Source organism: Oreochromis niloticus, linkage group LG4 (genome assembly GCF_001858045.2).
Source record: "Oreochromis niloticus isolate F11D_XX linkage group LG4, O_niloticus_UMD_NMBU, whole genome shotgun sequence".
Classification (NCBI taxonomy): Eukaryota; Metazoa; Chordata; class Actinopteri; order Cichliformes; family Cichlidae; genus Oreochromis; species Oreochromis niloticus.
In genome coordinates, this window is record NC_031969.2 from 28,800,234 (window position 1) to 28,823,627 (window position 23,394).

The following is a 23,394-nucleotide window of genomic DNA, read 5'->3' on the forward strand; positions in this document are numbered from 1 at the left end:
AAAGGAAAGCCACCGCCCCCCCGCCTCCCCAGCATAAAAAAACTTGAAGCTCCCACCCACTTTGTTGAGATTTTTTTTTTTTCCTTCACTATGCGGGGCATGCGCCATCCCCTCCTCCCTTTAAAACCCACGTACAAACCAAAATCTATTCACAAGGTGTACGTGTGGCTGTGTGTGTGTGCCTTTGTGGTCTTTCAAAGAAAGTTCAGAACCCCGCTAAAGGTCACTGCAGGGGTTCAAGGGATCGAGGGCAATTTTCTCTATTATATCAAAATAAAGCAATGGCACTGAAGTAACCTTAGAGCAACGTGCTTGTAGGTTTTGCAAGTTGTTAATCCTCCACAGGCTTAAGCAGAAATAGACAAATTAAAGTAATATTTTATTTGATACAACATTCCTAACAGATACTTTTACGATTCTTTTTTTCCTTCTGTAAAAAACGTCTTCAACACAAGTACCAAGATTCAGGTTTGTGCACAGTTTACATGATTTTGAACTATTTGCTTGGATTTTTCATTTTTATTCTATCATAACCACAAAATATAGTTGAAGTAATGCATAATCTCTGCCAGAGTTATAATTAAAATTTATAATTTCTTGTGCAATGCAGTTAATCATAGAGGAACATCTGCACTATTCAGTATGACTTTGATTTGCCAAATGGGAGCAGCTACAGACTAAACAAATGATATGAACACGTTTTTTTTCTATAATGGTTCATATATGCAAATTATAATAATATACTTTATAAAGACCTTAACGTTAAGTTAATGAACTACTTAAGAAGTCCCTGCAGGCATTGTTTGTTCCCAGCAATTTGTCCTGGCAGGATAACAAAAGCACAGGAAGCTTGCTGAAGGGCTGAGAGGTTCCTGTGAACTGATGAGGATTATGCTTGTAATGTTGAATTATTGCCCAGTTATTAAAGTGTCAGGGAAAATGACATAGTCAAAAATTAATCACTGGGTGTGTAGCTGTTTGACAAACTCCATATTTCGGTGACGTAGATAGAGATTTTCACAGAGTGACTGCTGGAGGATTGTGGTGCCCTCTGAAAAAAAAAAGCTCTGGTGAGGACAAAGCAAGTCAGGACACCCATGTTCTGCATAGACTAATTAGATCTGTCTATCATGAGTTATGAAGTCCCGGAACTCTTTTACTACTGTTTCAACGGTTTCTTGCATCAGCCATGAAATACTGACTATAAAGTTGGTAAAGTTTCAGCCTCATCAGCAGGATAATTCTTGCAGGTTGTTATGTTAAAGCTGGAATTTTTAAAAAGAAGTTTTGATCCGTGTAGAGGAAGTCAAGTCTGTTTGTTTTTTTTTCATTTTGTGGGCAAAATGCAAGTACTCTAATTTGTCACAAGACCCAAAGGCTTAGAAGTTATATGATAGTCGTATAATATATCTAACCAGCAGATGGAGCCACAGCGATGCAACTCCCTACTTAACATCTCTATTGCGTTTGCCACTGTTCCTTCTAAGACACACTAAAAGACACACTTCATGGAAAAAGGCAATTTATTGCAACACAAAACAAAATAACTCAACGTACTGCATACGTGTAAAAAGAACATACTGTTGGAGATGATAAATTAACATATGCGGTACTTTAAGACTTCATAATCCATAAATAGCTGCACAGATTTAAACCTACTGAAAATGTTTGTGTTGTTTGATTAGCCAGGCAGGAATGATAAGCACTTTCAAGGGTGACAGACCCTAATACCGTTCAGTCACACACTGCATACGTCTCAATGCTATGACACCATAAAGGCAGCCTGTAAAACCACCCACCCTCTGACTTTATATGGATAATCTGCATCTCTTAAAATTATCATCACATCTGTCTCTGCATCCAAAGAGCTGCTAGTACTGTCTTGGTTACACTTAAAATGGAATAAAAATGGTCAAAGGTGCACAAATACACAGAGAATACCATGAGAAGATTTTTAAATAAGGAGCAAGATGGGAAGATTTAGATGCGACTGGATGCTTTGGAAAAGGTCTGACAAGTGTTCCCGGAGGCATTGCATGATTTCAGATGAAGGGATTTACAGATACAAAGAGGGATATGAAGAAAAGATAAGGTGAGGGGAAAGGAAACAACCAAAAGAGAGAGACTCTTTTAGCTTCATGACAACTTCACTCTCATATACAAAAATCCAGATGTGGTGTCATAACCCTCCTGTTGTTATCCCATAGAGGTGGCTATAAGATGAGAGCAGGGTTTTGGTAGGGTGTTTGGACATGGTCAACGCAGCAAGGCAGACAGGCTGGGGTTCAATCTCGGCTGTTGTTGGTCTTGAAGCTCCTAGCTGGGAGAGAGCGCGGGACTGGGTTCAGTGCTGATGTTGACTAAACACTCACTGGACTTGAGGCTTGCCAGAGACTTCGAGCTCGGTAAAGAGGCCAAAGAGCCGCAAAGACCCAGCATGGAAGGAGTGTTATCTTTTCCTGCAGGAACATAACAGGGAGAACACAATAAAATTCAACTTATGATCATGCATAGTTTAAGCTGCCCACATGAGGCATTATAAATGGGCGTCAAGCTTGCATTTGTTATGAATATGTATGTCCATGTGTATGGGTGGCTGCTTCTGAAAGGCTTTTATGTAGCTGTGCAGAGAGGACGGAGCAGGATTATGGTTACTTTGTTAAGTATAAAAGCAGCTAATAAAAATCGACTCTGCCACTGCATAAAATTGCATTTTACTTAACAGTAAATACTGTCTACAAAAACAGAAAGATAATATCACCGCTAGAGCCACATTAAAATGCTCTACGTGTAGCAACCCTGAAAAACATTATTACCTGCAGAGGTCCAGGCAGCGTCGCCATTCTGCCTCCCGTCAGTCTTCTGTGAGTCAGAGTTCAGACTGACTTCAGCGGAAAGCTGCTCCAAGCTGTGGAAGCTCCTCCTAGTTTTCACAGAATATCACCAAGACACAAATATGTCTGAATGAGCATGCATTAAAATATATTTTTAAAAAAAGAGCTGTGCCGTTTATTTAAGCTCACCTGCGGAAGAGTTTGACATCGCCTTGGTTGTTTGTGATGGTTGACCACTGGTTGATGAGTGGGATGGAGAGATCTTTAGCCAGATGGGAGGAGTCACAGGGCATGAGGGCAGAGCTGAATGCAACACAGAGTAAAATTATTAAATTCCAAAAACTTTTAGTTTTAGTAGATAATATAATAGCCTGAACATCAAAGACAGAAGCAGCAAGCAAAAGCATCCACAGTTTGTTATAGTAGTCTTTAATACAGCTGTCAGTTAAATACGCAGACCCTGGTGTTGCTGAACATCTAGAATCATCCTCAGATTTTACAACAGATCCTCAAAACTAACAAAGATCAACAAGATCAGTGAGAATTGTAGAAAACTGGGGATTGAAAAAAGCAGGTTTTTTGTCAGGTTGTGTATCTTTATATTATATCTATAACATTTAAATATATTAAAAGTATTACAGACATAAACCTTTGCAGTGTCTTCATGGGGAAAGCGTCAGAAGCCAGTGTAATAGTGTCTTTTATTCTTCTAAGCAGAAGCAAACTTGTTATGTCAACTAAAAATCAGAATCTAACTGTGCCAAGCTGTGAGGTTACATTAAAACACTAGTTTTAGCTCCCCTTTTAAACTTGGCTCAACATGTAAACACACTGTATAATGGAAATCTGTGTGTGATGAAGAGCAATAAATGTAACGCCAAGCTTGTATGTGCTAACTCACAGTTGTGCCTGCAGCTCCAGGACAATGGCTTCCAGCTCCTTCTTCTCCTGTTGGCTCTGCACTGTCAGCTCCTCCACCTTGGCTCTCAGACGCTTATTCTCCGTCTCCACGTTCTTCAGCTGAGACTCCCGCAGGCGCACCAGCTCCTCTAGATAACCCTGAATAACACATATTGAATGAGGCAGGTAATTCTTTTCAGATGCTCGTAGCGATGATCAGATAAGTAACGTTGTTATGAGTCACCTTCTGAGCGTAGACAATCTTAAATCTTTGTTCCATCTTGCGACACTTGTTGCTCCAGCTCTCCTCGTCTGTCACCAGAGGGATGTAGGGATGCTCAGGGACGCTCTCCTCGCTGTTACTGCTGTCAACACTGCGCCGGTCCTCCTCATCACTAAGGTAGTCATAGCTAAACAAGAGAGAGGCTGGAGTATTAATGTGACCCCATTCCTGTGCATGCATACATGCACTGTTAGAAGTGGCATGATGAGCGCTCACCTCTGAGTGAACTTCAGGTAGGGTGTATAATCAATCACAGCTGGGGATTTCCCATCCAGAGTCTCACCCTTCAGGCAAAAACTACACAGAAAAAAATAAAAAATAAAAATAAATGCTTATTTGGAAAGTGCTGTGTACATTATCCATTAATAAACATGCCTACACTACTGGAAAATTTTATGCATTACTAGGTACTATGCTCAGATTCAGATGACAGCTTTAAGCCCACTATAAATACTGGGCTTAAAAAAAATTATATAGCAGACCTAAAAAGATGACATGCACATGGTAAGATACTTAAAGGGGGCCTAATATGCTCATTTTTACAGTAGTTTTGCAAGCAGTTTAAAACAACCTTTTATTTACTGTCTAAAACAAGCTGTTTTAGCTACTCTCCCTTGAGACAATTTGGCCAATTTAATTGGCTTCCCATCCCAGAACAATGTCAATTAGATCACAACATTAAAGACATGTAGATGAAACACTAAGACAAAAAAATGTCTGACAGCAAACATTTATAACGATTTATTGGTTCATTAGCTGACCTATTTATTTGAAATTTTGGCCATGATTAGTATTAGTATTCACCACTGTATCAGTATATATATTGCTGTGCAAAGGCTTTGAGTAACACTTCATTCATTTACATTTTACTTCCAAGGAGCCAGACTTTTTGTAATTTTTGAAGTGGTCTTGTGCAGTAGTTTTCCAGGCTTTCTGAAGGTCTTTCAAAGAAAGTTAAGAGTTCAAAGATTCTTTGTTAAGTTGTGTTGAGTGTTAAGTGTTTACTTAATAGTCAACACAACTTAACACAAAGAAGTGTTGTATCCACACATAACAGACAACTTAGCAAAGAACTGGTTTTAAAATAGTATCTTTAGGCACTTTGTTACTCAGATTCTGCTGCAAAAACACATAATTTGTTCCAGTTTATTTAATTGAATATATAAAAAAATGCCAAAGACAACACAGTTTTATTTTTGCACCAACAAGGTGATTCCAAAAGAGCTATTGGCTAAAAACTTGGTATATCTCAGCATGGTGGATGTGCAGCGCGTCCTTCAAAATTATAGAAACTGGACAAATTATCTACAAGTATCTATAAGTCAAGCCCATAAGAAATAGTTAAAAAACATCCAGCAAAGACTTGACACCGAGCATGAGAGATACATCTTGTGCACCAGCTGATCCGTCTACTGTTCAGTCTCACAAGAAATGGTCTCAGCGGAAGAGTGGCTGTCAAGAAGCCATTCTTATCAGTCAACCATCCTGCATTTCATCCAGTGGCGTTTGGGATCTTGTCAAAACATTATGTATGCAGAAAATGGTAAATGATAAATGGCCTGCATTTGTATAGCGCTTTACTTAGTCCCTAAGGACCCCAAAGTGCTTTACACTACATTCATTCATTCACCCATTCACACACACATTCACACACTGTACCAATAGACTTTGATCCATCATGCAACACAATCTGATTGGCAATAGTTTCATTTTTCAGGACGACAATGATTCCAAACACAAAACCAATGCTGTAAAAGAATACTTGGATAGAAAAAACAAACAATGGAACACTATCAGCCATGGCCTCAACAGAGCCTGCAGCTCAACATTACTGAAGCAGTGAGGAGTCATCTTAACAGAGAAGAGAACAAAAGGCAGCCAACATCCAAAAAAGAATGTCCTTCAAGAAGCCTGGAGAACTATTCCTGAGGACTACTTAAAGAAATGACAAGAAAGCTTGGCTAAGAGAGTCCAGGCTATAAACAAAAGAATAAAAGTGGTCACAACAGGCTTGAAAGTCAATGTGACTTTCAAGCCTGTTAGAATTGTACAAACTCGGTTTTTGCCTTATATCCTCTAATTCCATGTATTTCCACCTATTTCCTGTTTTCCTGGAAAAATATAAAGTGATGAGGGGTACCTTAGGACTTTTGCAGGGCATTATATTTTACAGAAAATAAGGAAAAAGCATAATGAAAGGATAATAGCTCCACTTTATGATAGCTTACCGCATTCCACGTAATACCATATTGATTTTAAAATGCCTGGGCTGGTGTATTTGTGCTTCTTTCAAAATATATTGTGTTCTGTATCACAGTCTCTGCACAGCTCCACCTCACCTGAAGTCAATGGCACTCAGTCCAATCAGCATGCCAGTCAGCACTGTGGCCTCCTCTCTCAGCATAATGGCACCATCATCATAGAACCTCCTGCCAAGTGAAGAGGTGATTATCACTTGCGAATTTCTAGTTATCATACTGAGTATTTACGTTCATTTTCTTATGAGTAAAACCCTGTATATAGAACCGATGTTTCATATTGAGATGCTGAATGTGAAGTGAAGGAAAACAGGACTGGGGATCATTTTAAACCAAAAGTTTTGTTTAAATTAAGAACTCAGTCAAACCTTGTTGTTCTTGTGTCCCTGAGAGCAGTGGACACATATTCAGAGAGACGTTTCTCCATCAGCGCCACTCGAATCCACGCCCGGCCCTGTAGGACGACGTATTAGTGAGTGGGAACAGAGGACCTTTTCTCACACTCATCCACACACAAACAGACACGCATACACTCTAGAGTGCATACAAATCTCCTTGCCTTGGCTCGTGATGTGCTGATGTTCTCTATGTTTTCAATGCTGGTGATGCAGTTGTTCTGCACCTTGCTGCACGCCAGCCGGATGTATTCCCAGAAGCTGCGCTGTCCATCTGAGCTGAACCAGCTGCCAGAACCTGATTTAAGATTAAAACACACCGATCAATCATTTCTGTTCTGACAGCAAGTGAAACTAAAATATACACCCACAGCAACAATCCAGCTGACTGTGTAATCGGACAATGCCTACTGCACTTTTGTTTCGAATATATTTCGACTGTCTCACAATCAAAGTCATATCAACTTTGTCCATCTTTCCTGTATGTTACCTGCAGTGTTACCTTTGAAGCGGTGGCTGAGGATGTGCTCTAAAATGGCAGCAAAGTTGATAAACTCCTCAGATGAGTCATCTATGGGCTCTGCTGTGTACTTTTCGAGGAGAGTCTTTACGGAGAATCTGAAATAGAAGTGCACCGAGAAAGAAAAATTAGACAAATACTGCACACTTTGATGGCATGTGTGAGGGGTTTGGACTCTTAGTTGGTTGTGCTGCACATGAAATGCAGTTGTGTACTGTAACCAAGCAGACAAATGTACTACTGTATTTGAACAACAGCTGAGAGGATTTTTTTTCTTCCTTTTTTGGGAACCACGCCATCTTATCATACTGAGGTCACCCCAATTGTCTTGTGTACTGCACAATGTACCCCTTCAGTGCTTTGGCAGTGTTATCATGAAAACAATACAATTAACTCCCTGTCCTTACAGCCTTTGTGCGTGCTGTGCTTCCAGGTCCCTTTGGGTCTTGTCTCTCTGAGGGACCGACGAGCATGAAAGAATGATCAAATAATTCCCTCCCCCTTATCTATACATTGTAGTGTGATCTATTTAGGGCAGCTGCCGGAGCTTTAGCTTGGCTTTTGACCTCACATGCTCACCCCACCGGTTGCACCACAGAAGGAACGCTATGCAGCGTGCATGTTAGGAGCCGGCATCCAGGCACAGGCTCGGGCGGGCTGCCTTGGATTCGATGGGCAACACTAGCATCACAGAGGGCAAGACTGCCCTGGCAGTGGGAAACACCTCCATAGCCAGGGGAAAGACTACAGTCTCCTTAGGCAACTCCTCCATCTTCAGGGGAGTGACCACCACCTCCATGGGAGATTCCACCATCCAAAGGCAAAAGACGACTGTGGCTCTGGGACGGGCCAGCTTCAGCCGGGGAACCACTACCACCTCCTTCCGTAAAGCCTTGACGTCCAAGCGGAGGAACACCTAAATGGAAAGGACCCCCGAAGCCAGGGCTAAGACACCCAAAGCAGCCAAGCAGTCCAAAAAAGACTCTAACAATGAGTGGAAAACTACATTTTCGTCAAGCAAAACCTCCTTCACCAAAGGCAGGGTTTCTATCCTGAGGAATAAGTACGCCATCTCCTGGGGTAAATACTCGATCTCCTGGAGCAGAACAACCACAATTTTGGGCAAAACCAGCATAGCAGTGGGCAATACCTCTGTTTCACGAGGAGAGACTACAAGCTCTCTCACCACCCTGACCTTCACCCATGGGACCAAGTCTGTGTCTGTGTTCAAAACCACTCTCGTCAGGGGCAAAGAAACGCACAGCAACATCTACTGGGATTTTCACACTTGAATCCTGCACATACTTAAAAACCCATGGATATATCTATGTGGTCAGTTTTAGAAGGTCAGTAGTGATTCAAAATCAATAAAAAGAGCTGCTATGTCTATGATGTGTATAAAAAAAAATTATAATGACCTGCAGATCTAATAGGTTCGCAATCAAACGCGAGCCGTCCCATTCGCAAAGTAGTGCTGAGCATGTTATGCAAATGTGACATTGATGAAATGAGGATTTATGGTGTCTTGACTTGGCAGGGAGGGGATGTGTGTGATGTACGTGGAGACAGAAGAGTATGTGTGTGCTTTTCATCAGCACTATTCTCCTATATGTTGTGCATCAACATGTCCACATCGTTGGTTTGAATGTGGTATTTTTTCTGCTGATAAGACTGACTGATACTTTACATTTCCATAACTAAGCTCCCACACTGCAAATCCAGGTTTCACCTCCAAGACTGTAAAGGTTGATCGATGTAACAGTGCTTATAAAAGTAACATGTCTAAACACTGATGAGCTTGACTGTTTTGTATGTAGACATTTCAAGATCTGTAACACATTAAAGGGGAGGAAAATAAAAACTTTGCATGAGTTGCAAAAAGTTCAGCAAGATTTCAAATGGATAATAAACACCAACTGAAGGAACCACACCCATATTCCAAACAGAGGGACGGCACAAATCCAGAAGAGGTGCAATCAAAGCTTCACATACATACGGAGAACATGAGCACATTCAGCATTCCTTTCATTTAAAACAACACGGTACAACTCATTTCACATATGGTGCATACAGTTGCACACAAAGGGAACATCTTACAATCACAGGCTATAGGGAACAATAGCTCAGAAGAAAGTGATGTCACCACAGACTGTCCTCTTTGCAACAATGTCTCCTTCAACCGTCCGGTGTCGTCGTGGCGCTGGGACAATCGCTTTACTGTCCCAGTCCCCCCAGATAGGCTGTGGCCACCTACGGCTGCCTCTGTCCATTCACAGGGACACATGGGTGGTATGTGGCCTTCCAAAGCCCACGTTGAAGAGCTCAACGAAGGCATTATGCGACACGGGGGTCGCACTATCCACGCTTAGCATTCTGGTCCACTCTGGATTGTAGCTGATGTTACTATTACTCCCGAGGGCTTGCAGAGCATAGAGTGCTGCATGAGTGTGCGATGCTTTGCGTCTAGTGAGTCCCAAACCCTGCCGTCGAATCTGGGTCAGGAAGACAAGCTTCTCCTCAATGGGCAACACCAGCTTCACGGAGGGGAAGACGGCCTTAACCCTGGGCAACACCACAATAAAGAGAGGGAAGACCAAGCTTGCCATGGGGAATTCCTCCATCACCCGGGGCAGGAGCACAACATCTCTGGGCTCCTCCACTATCACCAGTGGGAAAACCAAGATCTCACTGGGCAGTGCGTCCTTCAGCAGAGGTACCACCACCACCTCTTTTCGGAAAGCCATCTTCCCCAAACGCAAGACGCTCTAGATGAGAGAAGACGGCATCACGGGGTGGGGGGACTGACTCAAAATAAGAATCATCAGAGAGAACATATGGATAACACGACGGCATCGGCACTGAGAGCAAAAACTGGATTAAATTTACTTTTCGAGCCTTGACTTTGTCGGGTCATTTTGGATTTATCAAAGAAACAGGTTAGTGGCATCTGAATTTTGTCTGATAAAATGTTTTGAAAGCCATGTAGATCAGCAGATTAATGGATAACAGAGCTCCAGAATGCTAGGCTGGATCTCTTCAAGTGTGTTCTCTACTTCAGCTGGGCAGCTAAAACTGGCTTTGCTAAATAAAAAAAATCCACTTGGTGGGTATTGCCAAATAAGCACAAATATTGTGTGTTGGGACCGGGGGTGACAGCTTCACAAAATAATCGGCTTCATACTACCTGATGTTGTCTAAAGGGATCCCACCAGGAAGTTCTCTTCCTGATGGGATCCCTTCAGGAAGAAAATTAGAAATGTACTAATCTGTCTGAAATTTGAGATAATGAGTGAACAGTAAATCAGATTCACAGTACAATCCCTCTTTGTGATGCTTCCAAGTCAGAAAAATGCATCACATCAAATCTTTTCTCACTGTGCAGAGCCTAGATGCCATGGAAACCCAAGCAGTGGGTCTGGGCGCTCAGTATACGAACCAACATGTAACAGCTTCTCATTAGCAAAAGTTACAGCAATTAAAATCATAACAACAAAATATCAACAACTGCAAAAATCCTGTTTGACCTAATAATGCGAGAGCAACGTTATCTTAACAGGAACATTATAGCAGATGATTGTAAATGAACTGAAGTCCTTTGATCTAAAGGGAATCTCTGGCATGCTTCAAATGCAAATGGATGGAGTGGAATAGCAACATGTTCTTGGTACGATTTGACACTGAAAAACAACTGCAGGGCCTTCTGACAAGCTTCTTTTGTGCAACCTCTCAGCCTGGATCAATGCCAAGCCCACTCTCAGCTCTTGTTAAATGCCCTCTTGTTCTCCTTTCTCACCCCTCTACTGTACTTACAAACTTGCGTTTGATCCGCAGCACGACACGGGATAACCAAAACTGCATTCATCAGCGAAGACATCTAACCTAAACACACAAAGCTTCACATTAACTCTCTTGACTTTCATTTTTGTTTCTTTTCCCTCACAAGCATTTCCCTGACTACTTTCTCTTTCTCTGTCTTCTTATTTCTGTCTCTGTCTTCTAGCCTTGGCATAACCAGCAGGATCAGATGACACAGGTGAACTCCTCACTGGCCGAAGCATTGCACAACGCCAGCCAGTGCTGTTTATCATCGTGGACTGTCGGGGGAGGCGTCCTGCACTGGACTGGCATGAGAAAGAAAAGGCTTTGTGCTCTGAAGAATATTTCAAATCACAATTTGGGCCAAATCCTCAATGACAAAAAAAAAGTAAAACAAAAACCACACACAAAAAAAACAACTACAGCAGGGTGTGTCTCTCTTTCACCGATCCCCTCTGTGACCAAGTGTCCAGGAAGTGTTTCATGGTCAGAGGAGGTGTAGAGGGATCACGGCGTACGACGGACAGTGAGGGTGTTGAGCACAGAAGCACCGAGAGTGTGAATCAGATATTTGAGTATGACAGAGGGGTAAAAATGAGGAATAACAGGAGAAGTTAACAGTGAGAGGGGTAGACAGATCAGCTGATGAGTGGCATCCAAGTGTTCAGCCAAACTTTTAGACATTTCTGCTGTAATTTCAAATACTTGATGGTGTTGGTAAAAAAAAAAAAGAAAGAAAAAAGCGTAGGTTCAGAAATCAGGAAAAATGCAAAAGAAGGCTGCACAGAAGCTGAACGATTAAAATTAGTGTTACTCCATCTGCACACGCAGCTTCAAATATTCGTTGACTCTCTTGCCGAAGCACGTCTAACAGGCGTGCTTTACTACAGTCCAGAACATTTTATTCTCTTCTCTTGAGCCACGCCCCGGAAGGCCTCAGAGCTCAGCCAACATGCAGCACATCGCCCTCCCTTCTTGCCTCTCTCCCAGCTCTCTTTGTTTACAGGAAGCGGCTGCATGGATACCTCTTTACATCAGACTTGTCTCACTCATCTTATCTATTTTTTTCTCAGGTTCACCATGTCCACAGCAGCACCGTTTCTCCTGTCACGGACCGCAGCAAGAGAGCTCTTAGCCAGACTAAAAAAAGCAGCAAAACATTCAATTTTAAACATTAATGGATGGAAAGCGCCCTTAAAAACAAACCAACACAAGCTGGTTGGTTTGCTTCCTCTGATCCCCAAACGTTTTGTCAAACTGAGCTCAGATAAACAACGTTAATCCGAGAGTTGCACGAATGTCCTCCACTTGCTGCAAAAAGCCACATTTAGATGAACCCTGTTGCTACTGACAACAGTCCAGCTCAGTATGATACTGATACCACTGTGGATGTCATAAATATCAAGTCTCAACGTGGCCCTAAAAAGATTTTTGGGTTTTCAGATACTTTTTGGGATGTCTGGCAATTCAAAAGTCCCCCTAACCTAAAAAGAAGGAGCATTCTTCTTACTTACTATTTAGAATAGCCATCTCTTATTATTTTTCTCTGTTGTTATTCTTTTTTTGTCCATTCTTTTCTCTGTAGATACAGCACGTCTCATTAAAATAGGATTGGTCTGTTAGGTATGACACTGAAACACCGAGCAAAGATCAGTCAGATTTCTGTGGCTGGTACTCGTGACCCACATCATACCAGATCAACTGTACACACTTTTAACCGGGACTTTGATGCCAACACATTAAAGGAATTGTTGGGAGTAGAAATGTTAATCTCTGCGTGTGCTGACTGTATGTTAAACATGTATGATGTTGCAGTAAGAAAAAAAAAAGAGGGCAGACTTTATATATGCAGTAAATGCACACAAACACACTTAGGGTAAATAATAGCTTGGCCTGGTGAACTAATCAAGCACTAATGTCACAAACTCAGCTGTGGGAATGGCTGCATCTCAACAACCGCGACAGAGCCTGGATCCCGGATCGTGCAACACGATGCCCTGCCTGCACTAATGCACAGCCAGAGGGACGGTGCTGATTCAGGCTCTCTCCTCATTATCCGATCAGCGAGCAGCCTGTGAATCAGCTCTGACCTGAACAACATGTAAAGATCCAAAACACCATGAGCGGGGAGATCGGGCAGCAACTCGGACACGCCAAGAAGAAACTGCCCTCGAAGTGAACCTAATCAATGTCATGTTGTTCATTAGAAAATGGAGAAAAGTTGTTGTAGTCAGCATTACTGGTGGAAAGCTGTTTGAGATTTATTTCTGTCTTGTCCAGTTTGTTTGTCTTTAAAACGCTTAAATGATTAAATCTGTCTTAGCACAGCCAGGAGAAACTGAAAACAAAGGTGTTTTTGTGTCCCTGCTAATCCTTGTCTGTGTCCACTGTGAGAAGTTTTCTTTCTTTGCAGGCATGCTCTCTGTGATGTTGTGTGTTTTTGCCTCACTGTACATGCCACTAAAACGCAGGCAGGACCTTGGATATAAAGGTACTGGAATAAAAATGCTTGACTGTGAATCCATGTTGGAGTCCCTTTCTGTTTTGATTGGTGGTTTCTAGCACTACGGTGCAATAAATTACAAGAAATACAGCAGAGCTTAGACGCTGGATGCCACTTTTGTGAACGCTTTTTATGATTATAGTCAATTTGCAATTCAAGATGAGGAGTAGTACTATAATAAATTTTATGAGAACACAACAACATGATCAAAGCAGCATTTTCCTGCCAGTCTGTGGATATCACATAATTATCAAATACTCTAAAGTAGGATAAGGTCACTATAACCTAGTTATGTCAGACAAAGGAAAATAATCAGCAGCATTTTTTACAAAATGGGTAGTTCAAGTTATTTTAAGGCAAAAAAACCACCTGAGATGTGGATATTTGTGGCATTTTTCTAGATGTATACAGTATTAGGTTTTCTATCTTTGGGATGTGATGATTATTTGTGCAAAAGACGTTTGAGAAAAAAGCACCTAGGCCTCTGAGAACTTGTGATAACACGGTCGAAAAGTTAATTAGCCTTCAGTGAAATGAGCAGAGTCCCTTTTACATCAGGGATGCCTAATTTGAAAGGTTACAAAATTAATGCAAGGAGGTCATGAAGTGCTGAGAAAAGAGAAAAGAAAAAAAAGATTTCTGGGCTATTTTTAATAGTCTTTCTATATTTATTGTTTCTATATGAATATAAACATTGGTCTCATGTGGAAGCATGCAAATTAGAGCCTCTGGTCAAAAAGGATGGAAGCTGTTAAAGCTCTAAATATCACACGTGATGTAATAATGTGCAGACTGGAACCAGGAGGGTGTTACATTATTGTATAAAACTGGACTTACTGTGCAGCTGAAGAGCTCTCGTTGTGTGAGCTGTCAGCTCACACATTTACAGTGCTAACCTCACTGCAGAAGACAGTGATTTATTAGAGCCAATCAGTCAGAGGCCATCTCTGTAGTGCGTGGATGGTGGATGGAGAAGGATGGAGGGCCCCTGATGTGGGGAGGAGTCCTTGCACTGCCCCAAATGCCCTTGTCCAATTCAGGCACTGAAGCTCACCATGATGGAGGAGGAGACCTGCTGCTGACTGGCTTATCTTCCCTTCATCCCTATTCTGCAATTGATTTTGCAACACTCATCACTTGAATCACTTGAAGCTGCATTTCCTGCTATAGAAACAAACACGCAGGGGACTGTACTTTTAAACGACAGACAGAATTAATAGATTTACATCATAGCAAAAAAAGAAAGAAAAAGAAGCCCCGCAAGCAGTAAACGAGCATTTAAAAACAAACACTGGATAATTGAGTGGTTTCTTTAAGTCTACTGTCTCTATCAAACTGGGTGTGATGACAGAAGGTACGTGAAGGTGAACACGCACCTGCCCCCTCCTTAACCCTCGCCTTTCTAGAAATGTGGCCCTTTTTTCTGTAATATTTTCCATTTATATTGCTGCCATTGTTTCACTTTGGGAATGAGCGCAGGGGTGGGCTTCTTGGATGGAAAAAAAACAAACCTTGATCATGATCATACTGGTGAAAATATAACCCGAACAGCTTGCAAGGACAGGCTCCTTCTGATAAATACGGCACGTCGATGGTGTCGTGATGTATACCTGCAGACCGTGATGAGGTTTTTTCGCTCCACGCAGACGCTCCGAGCAGACGCCTTTTTCGATGTCAGACCCATAGCCATTGCTGTCTGAATACAGCCCGACTCCATCCAGCGGCGGCCCCGGGCCTCTTCGGGATTCGTGCCCAGGCCAGGACCTCTCCCTCCGTGGGCCCTGAGTCCTACAAACACCCGCCGTCCTCTGCGGGGAGTCACGGATGCTGCTACAGTCGCTGCTGGAAGAGGAGGAGGACGGGATCTAAGCGACTAGAACCAAGTTACACGTATTTATCACTGCAACTTCCGGTTAAAACTTTCAAAATAAAACTATCTTCCAGTTTTCATCACAGATTCATTCATACTAGAATTTCCAGTCTTCCGGTGTCAGGCAAAAAAAAAGTGATTGCTGATGTTTTTATGTGTTTGTATGTGTTATATCTTGGCTTACATTGGTAGATAGGCTGGGGTCAACAGAATTTTCAAAGGGCTAAATATGAAATAAAGAAATTACCTTTTTTGCAAGTATCTCGACTCAGCGTTATTGTAGCTACTCTGTGTCCTGCATTATAATCAATCCAGTCCTTTTTTGCTGCTTAAAATATCTTTTGTAGAACCGTTCTTTTACATTTGTCTGAATTTCTAAAGCCCTCTTTGACCAAACATGTTTATAAAAAGATATTTTTTAACACCAATTAGACTTTTTAATATCAATTAGACTTTTTACCTGGAAAAATAAAGGAAGTCACTATCTAAGAGTAACTTAGCCAATTACTGCCTGCAGCTTCTACCTTGTGTCTGGTCAGATACTTTTGCAATATGTTTGATAGATTATAGACCAACAAGTCATTTAAAACAGTTTAAATAATTAAAACTTTTTGACAAGTATCTAAATTCCCCTTTTGGCAGACGAATGTGTTTTGGCACAGCTCTAAAAACTTTACAGCACTTCATAGAGTTATAACGATTTCCAAGACATAACTTAAATTCTCATGAATTATTTTTAAATATGAAATAAGTAAATATCATTGAGCAACTTTTGATTAACTGGCTCGCAAAAATTGCAGCCACTTTCTCACTGAAGTATCACTGCTGCCTTTTTAAATCTAACTTCACAATGCCTAAGTAGGTGTGATTCTCCTTTTGACCAGTACAGGGACTAACTTAAGATGACTCCTAGACACTAGAGGGTGCTGTGGCGAAAGCAGATATTTACAAAACAGAGTCAAGATGGCGGAATCAGAGAAGCCTCGGGAGGGATCTTGTACTTTTCTGTTTAAAAAATCTAATAGGAAATTCTCTGGGCGAAAGAGAAAAGCAACCGATAGCGAGAAAGGTTTGTTATTTAACTCACTTTCTGATCATTTAAAGCCCAGTGAACTTCCGGTGTCGACAGCGCTCGAGCTTTTTAATGATCGACTACTTGTTTCTGTTCTCGTAGTCCTTTACAGATAACCACTGTGTTATTAACACGGTAAGAGGCAAAAATACTACATCTGATTCCAAAAATCGGAGAAACGATGTAAAGGAAGTACCGCAGATGATACATTTTTGTTCCTGTTATAAACAAATTTCACATTCGTGCCGCGTTTACGTTTCCTCGGAATTTGGAACGCTATATGCGCCTGCTGTTTCTTGTCCTCCCAGTTAACTCCGAGATTATTCTAAGATTTTGCAATTCTGCTGTCAGTTATTAGACAAGTTACTAGATTTTTTTTCACCAAATGTATCTCACTCATGTCCTTTTCAGATGAAAACAGTGATGAGGACCAGACCCTCGTAGTGAGAAAAGAAAAGAAAAAAACTCGCATCAACCCGATGATTCAGAGGGTAATTATGGGTTGTTGTTTTTTTAAATTTTTTAAATTTTTGTATATTTATATTTTTTAACATGTGTTTGTCGAAAATTGCGTTTTTCTGTCTTAATCACTGTGTACCTCAACGTGCACTGGAAATGGCAAGTATGTATCCAGAATCAGCTGGCATAGTCAGATTTGCAAAAGTCTAAATCTGCATTTAGATTCACAAGAGTACTAAAGTATTTAAAAGTGTGTTATGTTAATGCATATATAGATTTTTTTTTTTTTTTTTTACATTTAGAATATGGACAAAGGGTTTTATACACTTGCAAACCTGATATTTTTGAAAAAGTTTATAAATCTAATCATGCAAACACACATTTGCAGACAAGACTGCTATGACAGTAGCCTCAAATGAGACAGAGGTGACTGTTTTTGTCCATCCATCCATCCATCCATCTTCATCCGCTTTATCCGAGGCCGGGTCGCGGGGGCAGCAGCCTAAGCAGAGAAGTCCAGACCTCCCTCTCCCCAGCCACCTCCTCCAGCTTATCCGGGGGAACACCAAGGCGTTCCCAGGCCAGCCGAGAGATATAATCTCTCCAGCGTGTCCTGGGTCTGCCCCGGGGCCTCCTCCCGGTGGGACATGCCCGGAACACCTCACCCAGGAGGCCCCCCAGAAGGCATCCCTATCAGATGCCCGAACCACCTCAACTGGCTCCTTTCGATGTGGAGGAGCAGCAGCTCTACTCTGAGCCCCTCCCGGATGGCCGAACTTCTCACCCTATCTCTAAGGGAGAGGCCAGCCACCCTTCGGAGGAAGCTCATTTCTGCCGCTTGTATCCGCGATCTCGTTCTTTCGGTCACTACCCACAGCTCGTGGCCATAGGTGAGGGTAGGGACGTAGATCGACCGGTAAATTGAGAGCTTCGCTTTTACACTCAGCTCCCTCTTCACCACGATGGACCGGTGCAGCGTCCGCATCACTGCAGCCGCAGCACCAATCCGTCTGTCGATCTCCGGCTCCCTTCTCCCATCACTCGCGAACAAGACCCCGAGATACTTGAACTCCTCCACTTGGGGCAGGAACTCATCCCCGACCCGGAGTGGGCACTCCACCCTTTTCCGGCTGAGAACCATGGCCTCAGATTTGGAGGTGCTGATCCTCATTCCCGCTGCTTCACACTCGGCGGCGAACCGTTCCAGTGCGAGCTGAAGGCCTTCACCTGATGAAGCCAACAGAACCACATCATCCGCAAAAAGCAGAGATGAGATTCTGAGGCCACCGAAGCGAAAGCCCTCCGCCACTTGGCTGCGCCTAGAAATCCTGTCCATAAAAATTATGAACAGAACCGGTGACAAAGGGCAGCCCTGGCGGAGCCCATCACCCACCGGGAACGAGTCCGACTTATTGCCGGCAATGCGAACCAAACTCTTGCAACGGTTGTATAGGGATCGAATGGCCCGTAGCAATGGGCCAGACACCCCATACTCCCGCAACACCTCCCACAGGACACCCCGAGGGACACGGTCGAATGCCTTCTCCAAGTCCACAAAACACATGTAGACTGGTTGGGCAAACTCCCATGCACCCTCAAGTATCCTTGAGAGGATAAAGAGCTGGTCCAGTGTTCCGCGACCAGGACGAAAACCGCATTGTTCCTCCTGTATCCGAGGTTCGACTAGCGGACGAACTCTCCTTTCCAGCACCCTGGCATAGACTTTCCCAGGGAGGCTGAGGAGTGTGATCCCCCTGTAGTTGGAACACACCCTCCGGTCTCCCTTCTTAAAGATGGGGACCACCACCCCGGTCTGCCAATCCAGGGGTACTGCCCCTGATCTCCACGCAACATTGTAGAGGCGTGTCAACCAGGACAGCCCTACAACGTCCAGAGCCTTCAGGAACTCGGGGCGGACCTCATCAACACCAGGGGCTCTGCCACCAAGGAGTTGTTTAACTGCCTCAGTGACCTCGCCCCCGGAAATTGGCGGGTCATTCCCCTCATCCCCAGACTCTGCTTCCTCCTCGGAAGACATGTCAGTGGGATTAAGGAGGTCCTCGAAGTATTCCTTCCACCGCCTGACAATTTTCTCAGTCGATGTCAGCAGCGCTCCGCCAGCACTATACACAGTGCAGGTAGAGCACCGCTTTCCCCTCCTGAGACGCCTGACGGTTTGCCAGAATCTCTTCGAGGCAGTCCGAAAGTCTTTTTCCATGGCCTCTCCGAACTCCTCCCACACCCGAGTTTTTGCTTCAGCCACTGCCCGAGCCGCATTCCGCTTGGCCTATCGATACCTGTCGGCTGCCTCCGGAGTCCCACAGGCTAACCAAGCCTGATAGGACTCCTTCTTCAGCCTGGTGGCTCCCTTCACCTCTGGTGTCCACCATTTGGTTCGGGGATTACCACCACGGCAGGCACCAACCACCTTGCGGCCGCAGCTCAATGCAGCAGCTTCGGCGATGGAGACGCTGAACATGGTCCATTCGGACTCAATGTCCCCAGTCTCCCTCGGAATGCTGTTGAAGCTCTGCCGGAGGTGTGCGTTGAAGATCTCGCGGACTGGGGCCTCTGCTAGACGTTCCCAGCACACCCTCACTACGCGTTTAGGTGCACCGGGTCTGTCCAGCGTCCTCCCCCGCCACCTGATCCAACTCACCACCAGGTGGTGATCAGTTGACAGCTCAGCCCCTCTCTTTACCCGAGTGTCCAGAACATATGGTCGCAGGTCTGGTGATACGATTACAAAATCGATCATCGACCTGCGGCCTAGAGCGTCCTGGTGCCACGTGCACTTATGGACACTCTTATGTTCGAACAAGGTGTTCGTTATGGCCAAACTGTGATTTGCACAGAAGTCCAATAACAAAACACCGCTCGGATTCAGATCAGGGAGGCCGTTCCTCCCAATCACGCCCCTCCAGGTCTCGCTGTTGTTACCCACTTGAGCATTGAAGTCTCCCAGCAGGACAACAGAGTCTCCAGATGGGGCACCTTCCAGCACCCCCCCCAGGGACTCTAAGAAGGCTGGGTACTCTGAACTGCCACTCGGCGCATAAGCGCAGATGACAGTCAGGACCCGTTCCCCGACCCTAAGGCACAGGGAACAAACCCTCTCATCCACCGGGAAAAACCCCAACGTACCGGCAGCAAGCCGAGGGGATATTAGAATACCCACCCCAGCCCGCCGCCTCTCACCAGCGGCAACTCCAGACTGAGACAGAGTCCAGCCCCTCTCCAGGAGACTGGTTCCAGAGCCCAAGCCATGCGTAGAGGTGAGCCCGACTATATCTAGCCGGTACCTCTCAACCTCACGCACTAACTCAGGCTCCTTCCCCACCAGAGAGGTGACATTCCATGTCCCTATTGCCAGTCTTGGCAGCCGGGGATCAGTCCGCCAGGGCCTCCGCTCCTGGCCGCCGCCCAGCACACAATGCACCCGACCCCTATGGCGCCTCCTGCGGGTGGTGGGCCTGCGGGAGGATGGGCCCATGTCTCCTCTTCGGGCTGTGCCCGGCCGGGCCCCATGGACTAAGGCCCGGCCACCAGACGCTCGCCCTCGGGCACCCTCCCCGGGCCTGGCTCCAGGGCGGGGCCCCGGTAACCCTATCCCGGGCAGGGTAAACTGTTCCCTCGATATTCTCTTCATAAGGGTCTTCTGACTGTTTTTGTTTTGGGTTTTTTGTCCAGACAAAGAAAGTGGAGAGAGATGCTGTATCATCCAGTGAAAGTGAAGACGAGAAAGAAGACAAGAAGGTGACTGTTTCCTACAAGTCCACACGATCAGCGGTGAGTTGACTTTTTCTATCATACTGATTTTTTAAAGGCTGTCCTTTAAAAATAAAGCCAGGGATATGAATGAGCAAGGTATCCAACCTTTTTGTTGTTTCATCTGTATGCATGCTGATTTGGCCTCTTCTGATTTGCCTTGTGTGTGTGTGTTCCCTGTCCTGTATACTGCTTAAGAGCCACAGTCTTGCAAACTTATTGATGTGCTTATATAAACGTATTAAATGTAAACCTTTTTCCCAATCCTATCCAAAAACAAGAAACCAGAGGGACCGGAGGACATGGGTGCAACTGCTACATATCAGCTGGACACAGAGAAAGACAATGATGCCCAGGCCATTTTTGAAAGGAGTCAGAAAATCCAAGAGGTAGTAGATGCTATTTTTAATGTTAAAGCTTTGTAGAAAAGGCTACAACTCCTATCATATAATGACTTAGTTGGCTGTTCTGTTCATATTCACAAATTGTGACTTGAATGCTAAAATTAAAAAAAAAATGTCCAGTAGTTTCAACTGAATCTTGAACTAATGTTCTTTTTTTTCTCTTGTAATAGGAACTGACAGGTAAAGATGATGATAAAATCTACCGTGGCATCAACAACTACCAAAAATTCATCAAGCCTAAAGACACAACTATGGGCAATGCCTCCTCTGGCATGGTCAGGTGAGCATTAAGGCGAGGCATATCCATTCCATCACAGTCACATTGTGTCATTAAAAAAAATAAAAGTAAACAGAACACCAAATGCACTTCTCTTGTGGATGTGTGTATCATTAAAACTGCTAATAAACCACAAAGACAAAGGAAATCTTGAGCTTTTTAAGGAGCTTGAAATAGACATTAAATAATGCTCCATCTGCTCAAGAGTTTCCTATGATGGTGCATGGGTAATGATCTATCACTGATACAGTTTTGGGGGTTTTTTTTAGTTCTGAAATGTAATTAGTTAATACTGATATGTATAATTCAGTTCAATCATTTTAACAGGAAAGGACCAATCAGAGCCCCTGAGCACCTGCGAGCCACAGTCAGGTGGGACTACCAGCCAGATATCTGCAAAGACTACAAGGAGACTGGTTTCTGTGGTTTTGGAGGTGGGTATGATATTTTAAAATACATGGATTTCTCAGGAAGTCAAACCATGCAGTATTTTATTTAAAAGAAGGTCACTATTACAAAAAGGAAAATTCACAATAACGATAGAAAATCAGGGAAAAGTTAATGGCAATAATATCAAATTCCCTTACAACTTTGTTTTTATTGGGGTATTGTTTTTGTTTTGTGGGAAATTAAACTATTACGTGTATAAGTATCAGGTGGCACAAGTCTGACTGCAACTGTGCAAAAGCCTTTAAAAGAAAAATTTTAGCAGAATTCCCCTTTTTTTTGGTGGTTTTCATAAAACCTTATGTTTTTTCTTAAGACCTTTTTTTCATTGCACTTGAGTTGTGTTTTTTTATTCTATTTACCTATAGATAAGAGCAATTTGTAGTGTGGGTTAAACATTTAAGAAAATACTGATCGTTCAATAAAGCTTTCCTCATGATCATCTCGCCTGCTATCAGACAGCTGCAAGTTTCTTCACGACAGATCGGACTACAAACATGGCTGGCAGATTGAGAGGGAACTGGAAGAGGGACGATATGGAGCCAATGGTGAGTTGAGAAGGATTTAAACTGCATTTTTGTTCCTACTGTAAACGAGCTTTTCCTGAACACTGTCTTATTTTTATTTAGATGAAGAGAACTATGAAGTAAGCAGTGATGATGAAGACTTGCCCTTTAAGTGCTTCATCTGCCGGGAATCCTTTAAGAATCCCATAGTCACAAAGTAAGACTTTTCTGTCATTTTTTTTTCCTTGCCAAGCTGTTCCCCGTTTTTTGAAACATATTAACAAGTCTAATGTCTCTCAGGTGCAGGCACTTTTTTTGTGAGGTTTGTGCACTTCAGCATTACCGCAAGTCCAAGCGCTGTTATGTGTGCGATACTCAAACCCATGGAGTGTTCAATCCTGCTAAAGGTAGGCAAGATTTCTATAAAACAGACGACTTCTTTTAATGTCTTGATTGTCCTTTCTGTAAATAAATTTTGGCATTAGACTTTGAGTGAAGGAGTCAACGCAGATGTGTGTTTGCCTGCTTTTTGTCACTGCGCTCGGGTGTGGAGAATTTACATAAAAATGCATCAACTATGCATGCACCCCAGGCGATGGGCTTCAAAGTATAACAGCAATGATTACTCAGCCATCAGGTTTTCAGCTGTCTTTGACCGCAATAAGTATAATCAAGGTTATAAGATAGTATCGTAATCAGTGCAGCTTACCCATTAATCATGTTTTATTTTACCTTTTTTCCCCCCTCAGAGTTGATGGCCAAGCTGGAGAAGCACAATGCCATGACAGACCAACCACCATCCGATGAAGACAATTAGCAAAATCCAAAAATTTCCAGCCTCCCCTTACGTGTTTGTCTGTGTAAAATTTAAATAAAACATTTTTGATAAGGTTTAAAGCCTCACTGTGTGGTGCCATCAAAATAAAAAGTTAATGTCAACCACGTTTATTGTTAAAAGTCAAGTTTGAGTTTTGCAACACAATGCTTTGCCCTCACTTTCAAATATACATGCAGACAAAACAAGCACCAATAAAACATTCATTTTCGACATGAGATAATACCCAGAGTAAGTTCAAGCAAAT

General features: G+C 43.2%; 2 protein-coding genes and 1 long non-coding RNA gene across 4 annotated transcripts; 2 read left to right on the top strand and 1 right to left on the bottom strand.

Annotated features, from left to right (window-relative positions):
- Nucleotides 1-1,505: 1,505 nt before the first annotated feature.
- On the bottom strand, nt 1,506-15,405 carry rundc3aa (RUN domain containing 3Aa). 2 transcript variants are annotated; one of them, XM_005468943.3, is made up of 11 exons: nt 15,120-15,405; nt 7,161-7,288; nt 6,835-6,968; nt 6,644-6,729; nt 6,357-6,446; nt 4,234-4,314; nt 3,979-4,144; nt 3,736-3,893; nt 3,024-3,137; nt 2,817-2,923; nt 1,506-2,459 (listed from the first exon to the last, which is right to left on the bottom strand). In XM_005468943.3, the coding sequence occupies exons 1-11, from the start codon at nt 15,224-15,226 to the stop codon at nt 2,317-2,319; spliced, it is 1,314 nt and encodes a 437-aa protein (XP_005469000.1). In that variant the 5' UTR covers nt 15,227-15,405; the 3' UTR covers nt 1,506-2,316. The 2 variants fall into 2 exon arrangements, with proteins under 2 accessions (XP_005469000.1, XP_003442039.1); XM_003441991.4 differs by having other exon boundaries at nt 7,173-7,288; nt 15,120-15,404.
- LOC102079656 (uncharacterized) lies at nt 7,624-13,530 on the top strand. The gene is made up of 2 exons (XR_269170.4): nt 7,624-8,536; nt 11,191-13,530. It is a non-coding gene; the product is annotated as an uncharacterized LOC102079656 (long non-coding RNA).
- Nucleotides 15,406-16,290: 885 nt separating the features above from the next.
- Nucleotides 16,291-23,251, top strand: rnf113a (ring finger protein 113A). The gene is made up of 10 exons (XM_003441990.5): nt 16,291-16,448; nt 16,863-16,942; nt 20,601-20,699; nt 20,960-21,067; nt 21,253-21,362; nt 21,687-21,793; nt 22,265-22,354; nt 22,436-22,529; nt 22,613-22,719; nt 23,062-23,251. The coding sequence occupies exons 1-10, from the start codon at nt 16,343-16,345 to the stop codon at nt 23,127-23,129; spliced, it is 969 nt and encodes a 322-aa protein (XP_003442038.1). The 5' UTR covers nt 16,291-16,342; the 3' UTR covers nt 23,130-23,251.
- Nucleotides 23,252-23,394: the final 143 nt, after the last annotated feature.

Excerpts from the sequence above, each read along its gene's own strand:
- rundc3aa (XM_005468943.3), bottom strand. The coding sequence starts at position 15,226 with ATGGAGTCGGGCTGTATTCAGACAGCAATGGCTATGGGTCTGACATCG. Across the intron at positions 4,315-6,356 it reads CTGAGTGCCATTGACTTCAG|TTTTTGCCTGAAGGGTGAGA; the intron begins GTGAGGTGGAGC and ends TTTTCTGTGTAG. Across the intron at positions 2,460-2,816 it reads CGCTGCCTGGACCTCTGCAG|GAAAAGATAACACTCCTTCC; the intron begins GTAATAATGTTT and ends ATGTTCCTGCAG.
- rnf113a (XM_003441990.5), top strand. The coding sequence starts at position 16,343 with ATGGCGGAATCAGAGAAGCCTCGGGAGGGATCTTGTACTTTTCTGTTT. Across the intron at positions 20,700-20,959 it reads ACAAGTCCACACGATCAGCG|AAACCAGAGGGACCGGAGGA; the intron begins GTGAGTTGACTT and ends TCCAAAAACAAG. Across the intron at positions 21,068-21,252 it reads GGAGTCAGAAAATCCAAGAG|GAACTGACAGGTAAAGATGA; the intron begins GTAGTAGATGCT and ends CTCTTGTAATAG.